The sequence below is a fragment of the Oncorhynchus mykiss genome, chromosome 22 (assembly GCF_013265735.2).
Source record: "Oncorhynchus mykiss isolate Arlee chromosome 22, USDA_OmykA_1.1, whole genome shotgun sequence".
Classification (NCBI taxonomy): Eukaryota; Metazoa; Chordata; class Actinopteri; order Salmoniformes; family Salmonidae; genus Oncorhynchus; species Oncorhynchus mykiss.
The window spans coordinates 5,657,942-5,674,280 of NC_048586.1; the positions used below are offsets into that span (position 1 = coordinate 5,657,942).

The 16,339-nt window shown below is 44.3% G+C and overlaps 1 protein-coding gene across 14 annotated transcripts in view; it reads left to right on the forward strand.

The window, feature by feature from the left end:
- Positions 1-10,270: 10,270 nt before the first annotated feature.
- obsl1b (obscurin like cytoskeletal adaptor 1b) overlaps positions 10,271-16,339 on the forward strand; it is a 71,574-nt gene continuing 65,505 nt past the window's right edge. For 5 of the 14 annotated variants that reach the window (XM_021578716.2, XM_021578719.2, XM_036958563.1 and 2 more), the window contains exons 1-2: positions 10,274-10,632; positions 14,257-15,375. In XM_021578716.2, coding sequence (XP_021434391.2) covers positions 14,358-15,375 — 1,018 coding nt within the window. In that variant the 5' untranslated portion in view covers positions 10,274-10,632; positions 14,257-14,357. Of the gene's footprint in view, positions 10,633-14,256; positions 15,376-16,339 lie in introns of all 14 variants that reach the window. The other 9 variants (XM_021578722.2, XM_021578723.2, XM_036958565.1 and 6 more) reach the window with 6 other exon arrangements.

The following is a 16,339-nucleotide window of genomic DNA, read 5'->3' on the forward strand; positions in this document are numbered from 1 at the left end:
GCTAAGAGTACTTAATGTTTACCATGCGATCGATAAACTTGCACAAACGCTTGGATTGCTTTCGCGTTTGACCCAAGTTAAACAATTTAAAGGCAATGCTACCAAATACGAATTGAGTGTATGTAAACTTCTGACCCACTGAGAATGTGATGAAAGTAATAAAAGCTGAAGCTCTACTATTATTCTGACATTTCACTTTCTTAAAATAAAGTGGTGATCCTTACTGCCCCAAGACAGCCTTTTTACTAGGATTAAATGTCAGAAATTGTGAAAAACTGAGTTTAAATGTATTTAGCTAAGGTGTATGTAAACTTCCGACTTCAACTGTATATTCCCCCTCAAACCGATACCATGACGGCCCTCAAGGAACTGCACTGAACTGCAAACTGGAAACCACATATACTGAGGGAGCATTTATTGTACCTGTGGATTTTAACAGAGCAAATATGAGGATAACACTTCCAAAGTTCTATCAACACATTGACTGTAGCACTCGGACATCAAAAACTCTCTATCATTGTTACTCTCCCTTCCGCGATGGCTACCTTCCCCAACCTCCGTTCAGCAAATCAGATCACGACTCAATCCTGCTCCTCCCTGCTGTACCCTATAGGCAGAAACTCAAACAAGAAGTACACATGCTAAGGTCTATTCAACACTGGTCTGCCCAATGGGAATCCATTCGTAAAGATTATTTTGATAACGTGGACTGGGATATGTTCTGGGTTTCCTCTGAGAATAACATTGACTTATACACAGACACGGTGACTGAGTTCATCATGAGACAACCCTAATCAGAATCTGTGGATAGATGGCAGTATTTACGCAAATCTGAAAGCACATACCACTGCATTTAACCATACAAGGCGACTGGGAATATGGCAGAATACAAACAGAGTAATCATTCCTTCCACTTGGCAATCAAACAAGCACGAGACACATGTGGCAGGGTCTAACAGACAATCACGGATTACAAAAGGTAAACCAGCCACATCGCGGACACACGACGTCTTCCATCCAGACAAACTAAACCCCTTCTTTGCCCACTTCGAGGATAGTACAGTGCCACCGGCGCGGCACTCTACCAAGGACTGTTGGCTCTCCTTCTCCGTGGCCAACGTGAGTAGGACATTTAAATGTGTTAACCCTCGCAAGGCTTTCAGCCCAGACAGCATCCCTAGCCGCATCCTCAGAGCATGCACAGACCAGCTGGCTGATGTGTTTACGGACATATTCAATCTCTCCCTATCCCCAATTGCTTCAAGATGCCCTCAATTGTTCCTGTACCCAAGAAAGCAAAGGTAACTGAACTAACTGACTATCACCACTTCTGTCATCAGGAAGTGCTTTGAGAGGCTAGTTAAGGATCATATCACCTCCACCTTACCTGACAACCTAGACCCACTTCAATTTGCATACCGCCCCAATAATTCCACAGATGATGCAATCGCCATCACACTATACACTGCCCTATTCCATCTGGACAAGAGGAATACATATGTAAGAATGCTGTTCATTGACTATAGCTCAGCCTTTAAAAACATAATACCCTCCATGCTCATCATAAAGTTTGGGGCCCTGGGTATAAACCCCACCCTGTGCAACTGGGTCCTGGAGTTCCTGACGGGCAGCCCCCAGGTGATGAACGTAGGAAACAACAACTCCACTACGCTGATCCTGAACACAGGGACAGAAGGTGAAAAGCTGTAAGTTCCTGAAATGGTCCACCCACACAGACAGTGTGGTGAAGAAGGCTCAACAGCACCTCTTCAACCTCAGGAGGCTGAAGAAATTTGGCTTGGGCCCTAAGACCCTCACAAACTTTTACATATACTCAATTGAAAGCATCCTGTCGGGCTGTATCACCGCCTGGTATGGCAACTGCACTGCCCGCAACCGCAGGGCTCTCCAGAGGGTGGTGTGGTCTCCCCAACACTACCTGCCCTCCAGGACACCTATAGCACACAATGTCACAGGAAGTTTCCAAAAAATAATTAAGGACATCAACCACCCAAGCCAGTAAAGGTTCATCAAAGCTGGGCCAGAGAGACTGAAAACCTTTCTATCGCAAGGCCATAAGACTATTAAATAGCCATCATTAGCTGGCTACCACCTGGTTACTCAACCCTGCACCTCAACCCTGCAACTGGTCATATTAATAATGGAACACTAGTCACTTTAATAATGTTTACATACTTCTTTACTAATTTCATATGTAGATACTGTATTCTACTGTATTTTAGTCAATGCCATTCCGACATTACTCATCCTAATATTTATATATTTCTTAATTCCATTATTTTACTTTTAGATTTGTGTGAATTGTTGTGAATTGTTAGATACTACTGCACTGTTGGAGCTAGGAACACAAGCATATGGACATATGACAATCAATGCTGAAGCGGGGAAAAGTGCAGGGGAACAGACAGATATAGGGGAGGTAATGACAGAGGTGATTGAGGTGAGTCCAATAATTGCTGATGCGCGTGTCATGGGAAGGCAGGTGCGTGTAATGATGGTTGCAGGAGTACATAATGCTGGGGAGCATGGCACCCTCGAGCGCTAGGGGGGAAGCGTGGAAGAGCCAAGCCAGCCAGCTGAGGCATAGGAGCCTAACGATCCGGCTGACATAAAAGCCTGTCAATCCCACTGAGCTGTGGGAGGCCGATGATCCTGTGGAGGCGGAGCATCCTGGTGAGCCGGCTGGGTGTAAAAACCTGACGATCCGGTGAGGCTTGATGTGGGATGGGCGCCTTCCAAGCCAACCGGTGCAAGAAACCTCTCAAGCCAGCGAACGCGTGACAACCCAACGAGTTGGCTTAGGCATCCCCAGTTCCATCAGTGGAGGCCCCTGGACCCGACGTCACCCCCAACCGGAATGCCACAACTCCCTGATGCTTCGTTTGGTGACTTCAGCATTCTGTAAGAACAGATGCTGGAGCAGAGAAGCAGGTATGGGGAGTCAAGCATTTAATCAGGAACAGACATGAAACAAGACAGGAACAGCGTCAGCACACGGGTTTATAAGGAAATATGACAATCAATGCTGAAGCAGGGAACCGTGCGGGGAACCGTGCGTACTGGACATTTTGAGCTGTTATTATGATGGTGATTTGACAAAATTACAATCATGGTCTTGAATTGGACTAGTATTTTGATGGTCTAGGTCTTGACTCGGACTCTGACCCCTTGTCCCCCTCCCGGTCTCGGTCTTGACTCGGTCTTGGCCTCCCATTAGTCTTGGTCTTGACTCTGACTCAATTTGCTCCAGTCTTGGTCTTGAATCGGTCTCGCTTTAGGTGATCTCGAACACAATGCTGCCAACAGGTGCCCTTCTTTGCGAACCATTTAAAAATATCCCTGGTCTTTTTGCTTGAATCTGTGCTTCAGATTAAATTCACTGCTCGACTAAAAGACCTTACAGATAATTGTATGTGTGGGGTACAGAGATGAGGTAGTCATTTAGAAATTATGATAAACACTATTATTACACAGTAAGTCCATGTAACTTATTTTGTGACTTAAGAGTCTATTGATGCACCTGTGCTTCAATCTAAGTAACATAATACAAACAATCCCCATCAAAATCTATCAATTTAAGATAGAGATATAAGTTGTTGCATGGGCTGTCTCAATGCACCACATCCAACTATGTTGTCCTTCTGCATCTGTGGTGGAAGGTGGTGACCTACAGCTTTGTTTGTCAGACCATGAGACATCTCAAAAATCGGTATACTCACAAAAATGTGTCTAGTGTCCAAACGGTCTGGCATAAAAAACTATTATGACCACTCTATGGAACGATGGACAGAGGAACTCTAGAGCTCTGTCAGAGTGACCATCGAGTTCTTGGTCACCACCCTGAACAAGGCCCTTTTCCCCCGATTGCTCAGTTTGGCCGGGCAACCAGCTCTAGGAGGAGTCTTGGTGGTTCCAAACGTCATCCATTTAAGAATGATGGAGGTCACTGTGTTCTTGGGGACCTTCAATGCTGCAGACATATTTTGATACCCTTCCCCAGATCTGTTCCTCGACACCAGCCTGTCTCGGAGTTCTACTGAATATTCCTTCGACCTCATGGCTTGGTTTTTGCTCTGACATGCACTGTCAACTGTGGGACCTTATATAGACTGGTATGTGCTAATCCAAATAATGTCCAATGAATTGAATTTACCACAGGTGGACTCCAATCAAGTTGTAGAAACATCTTAAGGATGATCAATGGAAACAGGATGCACCTGAGCTCAATTTTAAGTCTCATAGCAAAGGCTCTGAATACTTATGTTAATAACATATTATTAATACATTGTCATACATTTCTAAAAACCTGTTTTCACTTTGTCATTATTGGGTATTGTGTGCAGATCGCTGAGGATTTGAAAAAAAAACAATTTTAGAATAAGGCTGTATGTAACAAAATGTTGAAAACGTCAAGGGGCCTCGATACTTTCTGAAGGCATTGTATGTGTCCAAAAACCCACTTGTAATTAATTGTTTGCCATGTACGAAGGTGTTATTCAATGCGTTTCAATGGGCTATGGTAGTAAAGGCCAAATGCAATATTGGATCAAATATATATATATTTATATTTTTATGCCTAAAGCGGTCCTAAAATTCCAAATCAAATAGCTAAACGATCCATGGTATCATCATCTTAAAACAATTCCATATGTTAGCTTAGACTTCTAGAGGTGTAAGCACATTTTTGCTCCTGAACTTTTTAGGCTTGCCAAAACAAAGGGGCTGAATACTTATTGAGTAAAGACATTTCAGCTATTAATTTCTAATTAATATGTAAACATTTCCAAAAAATATATTTCCACTTTTACATTATGGGGTATTGTGTGCATATCATTTTTTTTAAATCAATATTTAATAAAAAATTCAGGCTCTAACACAACAAAATGTGTGAAAAGTTAGGCTGTGTGAATACTTTCTGAAGGCACCATCGTTAGATAGAGCAGGTTGTGGGAGGACATTATGAAAATATTGTCCAGTTCTAGTCTCTAGAGAGGAAAACTATGAAGACAGACATATATAATTGTAGGTGCTGTCTAATTGTAATATAGCGTGTTTATTCGTGATGTTGTCCGTCCTCAGATATGGAGAGCTGTGAAAGCCTGTCTGTAGATGAAGATGTTCCAAGAGACTGTTGGCACATCCTTGTATGCCATGGGTTATACGTGTGCTTATGTTAGCAAACTTTGTATATAACAATACAGTTGGAAGTCAAACAATGCAGGCTACAAACATATTACAACTGGAGCAGACCAATCCTGTCTCCTGAAGGCATTGTCACGCCCTGACCTTAGTGATCCTTTTTATGTCTCTATTTGGTTTGGTCAGGGTGTGATTTGGGGTGGGTATTCTATGTTCTATTATATGTATTTCTATGTTTGGCCGGGTAGGGTTCTCAATCAAGGACAGCTGTCTATCATTGTCTCCTATTGAGCCTTTTTTCCCACCTGTATTTGTGGGGGAACACGGGTAGCAAGGATGCCCAAGAGGCAGCCCCCAAATTTATTTTGGGGGTGGCACACGGGGAGTGTGGCAAAGTCAGGATTCAGACCTGAGCCAACTCCCCGTGCTTACCGTGGCGAGCATGTGACTGGTCAGGCACCATGCTATGGGGTGATGCGCACGGTGTCTCGGTTGAGCATTCACAGGCCGGTGTGCTCTGTGCCAGCGTCCCCCATTTGCCGGGTGGAAGCGGAGATCCAGCCAGAACGGATTGTGCTAGCTCTGCGCTTGAGACCGCCAATGTGCCTCCACGGCCCAGTGTATCCGGTGCCTCCAGTGATGATCCATGGCAAGAAGCCTCCAGTGATGATCCATGGCACGAAGCCTCCAGTGATGATCCATGGCAAGAAGCCTCCAGTGATGATCCATGGCACGAAGCCTCCAGTGATGATCCATGGCAAGAAGCCTCCAGTGATTATCCATGGCAAGTAGCCTCCAGGGATGATCCATGGCAAGAAGCCTCCAGTGACGATCCATGGCAAGAAGCCACCAGTGATGATCCATGGCACGAAGCCTCCAGTGATGATCCATGGCACGAAGCCTCCAGTGATGATCCATGGCAAGAAGCCTCCAGTGATGATCCATGGATACACGCTGCACCGGCTGGATAGAACAGCACACTCCGGTAAGACAAGGGGGGGGGGGGGGGGTGCGGTCTGTGCATATTTGTAAACAACAGCTGGTGCATGAAATCTAAGGAAGTCTCTAGATTTTGCTAGAGTGATAAATGTGATAAATTGCCGGACACACTACTTGCCTAGAGAGTTCTCAGCTATACTTATTGTGGCTGTTTACAGTGGGGCAAAAAAGGATCTAGTCAGCCACCAATTGTTATCAGAAATAAAAGACACCTGTCCACAATCTAAAACAGTCACACTCCAAACTCCACTATGGCCAAGACCAAAGAGCTGTCAAAGGACACCAGAAACAAAATTGTAGACCTGCACCAAGCTGGGAAGACTGAATCTGCAATAGGTAAGCAGCTTGGTTTGAAGAAATCAACTGTGGGAGCAATTATTAGGAAATGGAAGACATACAAGACCACTGATAATCTCCCTCAATCTGGGGCTCCACGCAGATCTCACCCCGTGGGGTCAAAATGATCACAAAAATCCCAGAACCACACGGGGGGACCTAGTGAATGACCTGCAGAGAGCTGGGACCAAAGTAACAAAGCCTAAAATCAGTAACACACTACGCCGCCAGAGACTCAAATCCTGCAGTGCCAGACGTGTCCCCCTGCTTAAGCCAGTACATGTCCAGGCCCGTCTGAAGTTTGCTAGAGAGCATTTGGATGATCCAGAAGAAGATTGGGAGAACGTCATATGGTCAGATGAAACCAAAATATAACTTTTTGGTAAAAACTCAACTCGTCGTGTTTGGAGGACAAAGAATGCTGAGTTGCATCCAAAGAACACCATACCTACTGTGAAGCATGGGGGTGGAAACATCATGCTTTGGGGCTGTTTTTCTTCAAAGGGACCAGGACGACTGATCCACGTAAAGGAAAGAATGAATGGGGCCATGTATCGTGAGATTTTGAGTGAAAACCTCCTTCCATCAGCAAGGTGATTGAAGATGAAACGTGGCTGGGTCTTTCAGCATGACAATGATCCCAAACACACCACCCGGGCTACGAAGGAGTGGCTTCGTAAGAAGCATTTCAAGGTCCTGGAGTGGCCTAGCCAGTCTCCAGATCTCAACCCCATAGGAAATTTTTGGAAGGAGTTGAAAGTCTGTGTTGCCCAGCAACAGCCCCAAAACATCACTGCTCTAGAGGAGATCTGCATGGAGGAATGGGCCAAAATACCAGCAACAGTGTGTGAAAACCTTGTGAAGACTTACAGAAAACGTTTGACCTCTGTCATTGCCAACAAAGGGTATATAACAAAGTATCGAGATAAACTTTTGTTATTGACCAAATACTTATTTCCCACCATAATAATAATAATAATAATTTCCACCAGAGGGAAACAAATTCTAGATCACGTGTACTCCACACACAGAGACACGTACAAAGCTCTCCCTCGCCCTCCATTTGGTAAATCCGACCACAACTCTATCCTCCTGATTCTTGCTTACAAAAAAACAATTAAAGCAGGAAGCACCAGTGACTCGGTCTATAAAAAAATGGTCAGATGAAGCAGAAGCTAAATCAGTTCTACAGGACTGTTCCGGGATTCTTCCTGATGTCATTGAGGAATACACCACATCAGTCACTGGCTATATCAATAAGTTCATTGAGGACGTCGTCCCCACAGTGACTGTACGTACATACCCCAACCAGAAGCCATGGACTACAGGCAAAATTCGCACTGAGCTAAAGGGTAGAGCTGCCGCTTTCAAGGTGCGGGACTCTAACCCGGATACTTCCAAGAAATCCTGCTATGCCCTGCGACGAACCATCAAACTGGCAAAGCGTCAATAGAGGGCTAAGATTGAATCATACTACACCGGCTCCGACGCTCGTCGGATGTGGCAAGGCTTGCAAACTATTACAGACTACAAAGGGAAGCACAGCCGCAAGCTACCCAGTGACACGAGCCTACCAGATCAGCTAAATCACTTCTATGCTCGCTTCGAGGCAAGCAACACTGAGGCATACATGAGAGCATCAGCTGTTCCGGACGACTGTGTGATCACGCTCTCCGTAGCTGACGTCAGTAAGACCTTTAAACAGGTCAACATTCACAAGGCTGTGGGGCCAGATGGATTACCAGGACGTGTGCTCCCGGCACGTGCTGACCAACTGGCAAGTGTCTTCACTGACATTTTCAACATGTCCCTGATTGAGTCTGTAATACCAACATACTTCAAGCAGACCACCATAGTCCCTGTTCCCAAGAACACAAAGGCAACCTGCCTAAATGACTACAGACCCGTAGCACTCACGTCTGTAGCCATGAAGTGATTTGAAAGGCTGGTCATGGCTCACATCAACACCACATTCCCAGAAACCCTAGACCCACTCCAATTTGCATACCGCCCAAACAGATCTACAGATGATGCAATATCTATTGCACTCCACACTGCCCTTTCCCACCTGGACAAAAGGAACACCTATGTGAGAATGCTATTCATTGACTACAGCACGTAACCAAGACTAAGGAGATGGTTGTGGACTACAGGAAAAGGAGCACCGAGCACATCCCCATTCTCATCGACGGGGCTGTAGTGGAGCAGGTTGAGAGCTTCAAATTCCTTTGTGTCCATATCAACAACAAACTAGAATGGTCCAAACACAACAAGGCAGTTGTGAAGAGGGCACGACAAAGCCTATTCCCCCTCATGAAACTAAAAAGATTTGGCATGGGTCCTGAGATCCTCAAAAGGTTCTACAGCTGCAACACTGAGAGCATCCTGACGGGTTGCATCACTGCCTGGTACGGCAATTGCTCGGCCTCCGACCGCAAGGCACTTCAGAGGGTAGTGCGTACGGCCCAGTACATCACTGGGGCAAAGCTGCCTGCCATCCAGGACCTCGACACCAGGCGGTGTCAGAGGAAGGCCCTGAAAGGTCAAAGACCCCAGCCACTCCAGTCATAGACTGTTCTCTCTACTACCGCATAGCAAGCGGTACCGGAGTGCCAAGTCTAGGACAAAAAGGCTTCTCAACAGTTTTTACCCCTAAGCCATAAGACTCCTGAACAGGTAACCAATGGTTACCCGGACTATTTGCATTGTGTTCCCCCCCAACCCATATTTTACACTGCTGCTTCTCTATACATTCATGTACATACCCGACCAACCAGTGCTCCCGCACATTGGCTAACCGGGCTATCTGCATTGTGTCCCACCACCTGCCAATCCCTGCTTTTACACTACTGCTACTCTCTGTTCATCATATATCCATAGTCACTTTAACCATACCCACATGTACATACTACCTCAATGAGCCTGACTAACCGGTGTCCGTATATAGCCTTGCTACTGTTATTTTTAAATGTATTTTTACTGTTGTTTTATTTCTTTGCTTACCTACACACACACATACACAAAAAAAAATTCACACTATTGGTTAGAGCCTGTAAGTAAGCATTTCACTGTAAGGTGAAAGGTGACCTGTTGTATTCGGCGCATGTGACAAATAAACTTTGATTTGATTGAAAACCCACAGGACGGTAGATCTCAAGGAAGAGGGTTGGACAGCCCTGATTTACAAGATATATTCTTCAAGAATCAATTGGTATGTCTCATTTTTTAAATTATCATTGTACATCAGTAATTGTTTAGATTGTTCTTTTTTTTTACACCTAAGCTTTTGGAATGAGACCACACCTATGCATGGTCCTTGTGAGTGTGGTCAACCCCTGATACACCACACAATAATCTAAATTTAACATAAAACTCACTGTTCACTTGCTAAGCACATGGTTTCAGCCGGCGGAGAGCATCAATTTACAGTGGATGCCATGTTAGATCCGGAAGCCACTTATTCTGGATATCTACAATGATGAGTATTATCAGTATCTCTAACCTCCTCTTTTCTAGATTGTAATGAATTACAAGAAAACATGGAGGGGTCTTAAAGATTTTTTTAGAGCCCAGAGAAGACTGCCCTTCTCCTTAGGTTTTATTGCAAGGTCTCAAGTAAGCTAAGCAGTCTGCCCTGAACCAGCCATCTAAAGCTATCTTTAGCCCATGCAAGCAAGTGAATGGAAGTGCCCAACTTATCTTCACTGCTGTCATCAAGGCTGATGGTATTTTTAGGGGACAGCAGCAGCTGCAAAAGCATTTAACGTTCTTCCACGAACAATGACACTCGGGGTGTCTCAGGGTTGAACGCCACAGAGATTGGGGGACCGCTCTGGAGTGTAGAAAGGGCGCTGAGGGGGAAATACTCAAATTCTCTTTACTTTTCTTGGATGGGTCTGGCACAGGCCCGTCAATATGTACTAAAAGATCACTTGGAAACTGTGAAAACAAAGCTCCACATTGGTTGATATTTGAGAGAAAGAACCCCAACCGGATTACAGTTGGTGTCGGGGAAAGAATCGACCAGTAAGTGACATTACTCAGCAGTTTGGAGGCGGGGAATATAGCCTCAGTGGCTTGAAGAAGAGTGCCAGTGCGGAATGTATGTTGACGGTCGCTCCTTGGGACCAAAGAGAGGTAGGTCATGTGAGGAGTACGTAGTGCAGATTCACTGGGGGCAAGGGTCCTTCCAATTAAACCAGATGAGTAAACACAAAGGTTAATCTCCTCTTAAACCCCCAGGGGGAATATTGAGACCACTTTCAATGTATTGTCCTCAATCATTTTTGTGGAACAGGTGGCTAACAGGGAAATAATTACTGGCACCTGCCATTGGAGGTGATAAAGTGGATATTACAAGTTCTGACTGATGAAAAGGTTTTTCAGCATATTGACGTGGCACAGGTTCGGGATGAGAGAAAGGGTTGAAAGGGTGACAGAATAGCGATGATTTTAGAGGTAAACCAGACTACTACACATTGTCATATTGGTTTCTAGTTATACGATTTAAGATTCAGTACATGTATCACCATATACTACTCTTATTATATGTGCCTTTGACTGTGTGTGTGTTGCATGTGTGTGTGCACACTGTGGCCCATGCAGTAAACTGGTGGACGCATTGACAAACATGGCTCGGAAGCATTCTAGATTTGGCTCACCTTCCTTGAGACCCTAACCATGCATCAGAGCTTACAGAAAGCAAACATACACATTGAGCTTAAAGTGAATAAAGTCATAGCCTGACTAATAGATGGCTCCAATGTCCATCAGGGCAAACCTTCAACTGCTTCTACCAAAATTGAGAAGCCAAAAATATATATAATTGAGAGGACCAGGTTGTTCAATATGCCATAACACTGTGAAGATAATTTATTTATGCTAGGGAATTGTTAATCCCTGCATTCTATTTATTGTGGAAAATGACAGAGAAAAACAATTTTAACAATGATATTTAGAGTATGAATTCTAGAATAAGAGTGCCAACAACGGGTGTGATGAAGGCTTAGCATATTTTGACTGTAAGTTCTCTAGGGGTGTGAGCACTGTGAGTTAGATCTATGTTTGTGTGAGCACACGGGTTCCAGGGTGTGCTTTGTGATACCTGACACAGGCTCTCTCACAGGTCTTTATTTAGGGCATACTATATTAAGCACTTTCCCATTGAAATACAGCACCAGCTGTGCTGGCTATGTGTTGTGGTGGCTGCTGTTGCAATAGGACTAAAGTAAAGGCCGTTCACCCCTGAATGGCTAACTTGCGCCTCTGTCTTACACCCCCCCCCCCTGTAATTCAATTAACACTAATAGTAATACCACCTAATCACCCAAAACACATCATGGATACTAAATGGTGCAATGTTTTAATGATACAAGTATTTTTTACACACACATTTTAGTGTTATAAGCTGTTATGCAGTCTCCACCCTGAGACAATATATACTATTCTGAACTAGTGTAGTTGTCCAAGTTCTTACGCTGTATTGTCCTTTTAGTTACATTTTAATTTAAAAAAAATTTTTATTAAATAAATCATATCCTCGGCAATCTACACACAATGCCCCATAATGACAAAGCGAAAACAGTTTTTTAGAAATGTTTGCAAATGTATTTACATAAGTATTCAGCCCCTTTGCTATGAGACTCAAAATTGAGCTCAGGTGCATCCTGTTTCCATTGATGATTCTTGAGATGTTTTTACAGCTTTATTGGATTCCACCTGTGGTAAATTCAATTGATTGGAGATCATTTGGAAAGGCACACACCAGTCTATATAATGTCCCACAGTTGACAGTACATGTCAAAACAAAAACCACATCATGAGGTCGAAGGAATTGTCCGTAGAGCTCCGAGACAGGATTGTGTCGAGGCACAGATCTGGGGAAGGGTACCAAAAAATGTCTGCAGCATTGAAGGTCCCCAAGAACACAGTGGCCTCCATCATTCTTAAATAGAAGACGTTCGGAACCACCAAGACTCTTCCTAGAGCTGGCCACCCGGCCAAACTGAGCAATCGGGGGAGAAGGACCTTGCTCAGGGGGGTGACCAAGAACCTAATGGTCACTCTGACAGAGCTCTAGAGATCCTCTGTAAAGATGGAAGAACCTTCAAGAAGGACAACCATCTCTACAGTACTCCACCAATCAGGAATTTACGGTTGAGTGGCCAGATGGAAGCCACTCCTCAGTAAAAGGCACATGATATCCCACTTTGAGTTTGCCAAAAGGCACCAAAAGACTCTCAGAGCATGAGAAACAAGATTATCTGGTCTGATGAAACCAAGATTGAACTCTTTGGCCTGAATGCCAAGCTTCACATCTGGAGGAAACCTGGCACCATCCCTACGGTGAAACATGGTGGTGGCAGCATCATGCTGTGGGGATGTTTTTCAGCGGCAGGGACAGCAAGACTAGTCAGGATCGAGGCAAAGATGAGCGGAGCAAAGTACAGAGAGATCCTTGATGAAAACCTGCTCCAGAGCGCTCAGTACCTCAGACTGGAGCGAAGGTTCACCTTCCAACAGGACAATGACCCTAATCACACAGCCAAGATAACGTAGGAGTGGCATCAAGACAAGTCTCTGAATGTCCTTGAGTGGCCCAGCCAGAGCCCGGACTTGAACCCGTTCTAAGTCTCTGGAGAGACCTGAAAATAGCTAGGCAGCAACTGGTTTTTGCGTTGTCATTATGAAGTGTTGTGTGTAGATTGACTATGGAAAAAAAACAATTTAATAAATTTTAGAATAAGGCTGTAACATAAAAAAAAGTCAAGGGGTCTGAATACTTTCCGAATGCACTGTATATTCCTTGATTACCTGTTATAACATTGAGCCATTATACTTTCTTATAATTTTATTGTCTTACTATGTAATGTATAATCATGTAGTTGTATAGTCACAATCATATATGAAGTAAGACATAAGTAGTTCATATACTTATGACACATCTTACAATGCATTTTTACTGCAGTATTATGGCAAATAGCTACCGTACTGTCCATTCTGTCATATTTTGCCACCCACTGAAATGCCATAATACAGATAATTTATCCTACAACGCCTGTGAGCAGCTAAATGTGTACAAATGCAGAATTATCAGTGGCCTAGGGTGGTCTAGTGGTCTAAGCCCCTGCCTCTGGGACACATATGTACTGCTGCAGCACGGGTTTGAATCAGGCCAACTACTATTTCAGCAGCTCTCGCCTCTAAATTTCTTCTCTACTCAATATACAATATATATAGGTGAGGAATGTCTCTGCCTCACTCCTTATAAATGCATATTTATCTAAGAATAGCAGAGGCTGCTTAGGTCAATGTGTCAGAATAGTTCAATGTTCCTGATTTAGCCTTCATATTTGAATAAATTACACAGCGCTCTTAACATTTTTGAAAATGAAAATTACGTAATTAACATGGGCATACCCAGAGAATCATTTTTTCATATGAAACAATTCCTAGTTATTTCTTTGTTCATTCCAGCTCCATTCCATCTTCAAAATCAAATTATCCGATTGCAGCAACACACATAGACGCAGGATGTAGGGGTGCTGAAGTTGTCCCCCTGAAATATTTGAATAAAATCAAATCTTAATAAATAAATAAATAAAATAAAAACATTCTTAAAAAAGTGCACTGGTCCTTTACTAGTCCTGTATTAGCGGACCGATATAGCCGTCTGTAACGCTGGCAAAAAACATAGGTATGCCAACACATTGTCTGCCAGGTATTGCACCGTATTGTATCTTTCTGTTTCTTTTCTTTTAGAACCTTATACAGTACATAAGTGGGCAGCCCAACTCCAGTGAGGGAGCAACTGCATGCCGGTGGCCTGCCTATGGTGAGGTGAGGCTGGCAAACTAGCAGAGATGGATGTGTTTGGTGGTGCCCCACGTTTCCTGGCCTACCCTCGCCCCGTAGTAGTGCAGAGTGGCACTGATGCTGTCCTGAAGTGTCAGATCGGCGGGGACCCCAGGCCAGCGGTCATCTGGGAGCGAAACAACGAACAGATCCACCCAGAGGGTCGCTACCGTCTCTTCGAGGATGGAAATGTATACAATCTCATAATTTCATCGGTGACCACAGAGGATAGCGGCCAGTACACATGCAAGGCCAAGAACAGCATCGGGGAAACATATGCCGCGGCGACCCTGAAGGTGGAGGGTGAGGCCCAAGAGATGGAGCTCCGGGAGGAGAACAAGCCTCGTTTCCTGATCAAGCCCCTCTCCACCCGGGTGGGCCGCGGCGAAGACGCCGTCTTCTCCTGTAAGCTGTGGGGAAACCCGCGGCCAGAGGTGGTCTGGGAAAAGGACGGGAGAAAACTCAATGAGATATTTGAGAGTACACATTTCAATGTGGGCTACCAGGACGGGGGATGGTTCCAGCTTAAAATCTTCAAGACTCGTGCACCCGACGGTGGAGTGTATACATGCAAGGCCAGAAATGAGTTTGGAGAGGGGCTGGCTGGAGCCGTGTTGCTCGTCGATGCAGGCCCGGGTCACGAGGAAGAGGGAAACCGTAACGGTTACACAAACGGCCACTGGAAAGGCCATCAAGGCAAACAGAGGAGTGGTAGGCAGCTGACCACACGGCTCAAAGACGACCCAGTGACCAACCAAGCCAAGCAAGTGAAAATGTTTGCCGTGACAGAGGGCAAGCATGCCAAATTCCGCTGCTTTGTGACTGGGAAGCCCAAACCAGAAATAATATGGAGGAAAGATGGCAGGCTGATCATGTCCGGAAGACGGTACCTGTTATATGAAGACAGGGAGGGTTACTTCACACTTAAAGTGCTGTATTGTAAGCAACAGGACAACGGGGTTTATGTTTGCGCTGCATCAAACACTGCAGGACAAACCCTCAGTGCTGTACATCTCTCTGTGAAAGGTAAGTCAAACTGGTATTTGTCCATTGCTACAGAGTTGGCTGTTAAAATACTTCAGTAGAGAACTAGAATGACTTTCATGGAACAATATAACATGTATAAAATATAACTCCATCCAGGTGTGTACATCTCCCCTTGACTTAATACCATATATAAGCCTTTTAACAGGTAATCAGCATTGCTAAATGAATACGCTAACAAGTCAATTAGCTGCATACGGCCAGTGTAATCAGCAGCCAAATCATTTGGCTCCTGCAAAGCAATTCAATCCCTAATCCACCAGAGGATTAATGATACGTCTTAATTATCTGAAACTTGAACAGAGATATTTCAAAGTACCTGACCTGGCCAAGCTCATCGACATGAAGTGGATTCCAACCGGTCCAATGTCTGCAAAGTCACTTAGGTTTTTAAAGGTCTGGGAGGGGGGGATCCATGTGATCGAAGTCTCTAGAGGTGGGATCATGTTTCGCACACGGTGCAGAGAAAAGCACTGGTGGCAACATTGTATTGGAGCTAGGGCAGGCTAGAAAGCAACATTGTGTTAGAGCTATGGCAGGCTAGAAAGTATATGTTTACACACTGCTATCCTGGTAATGCAGATGGGTGTAGAGGTTTAAATAGGTGAATTTGTTAAGAGTCTTTCCTCAATTATTGGATCATCAAGCTCTTTGTGGGTCCGATATAGTCAGCTAAATACACACATAATTCAAAGAGTAGTTCACATTCTTTCGTTTATAACTGGTACTGTCTGATGGTGTCAGTTACAAACAGTTTATTGCCTATCCAACGCCCCAATGTGTTAATGGTCTTTCCATACCAACTGAATGAAGCCACTTGTCTCATATTATTCTTCTTAACTTGTTTGCTATATTGGTATTTACTATGAAATATATTTCAATTTACAGATTATAACATAGTTCTAGACCAAGGACACAGATTAAGTGCAGTTGTCAGCTATTTTTG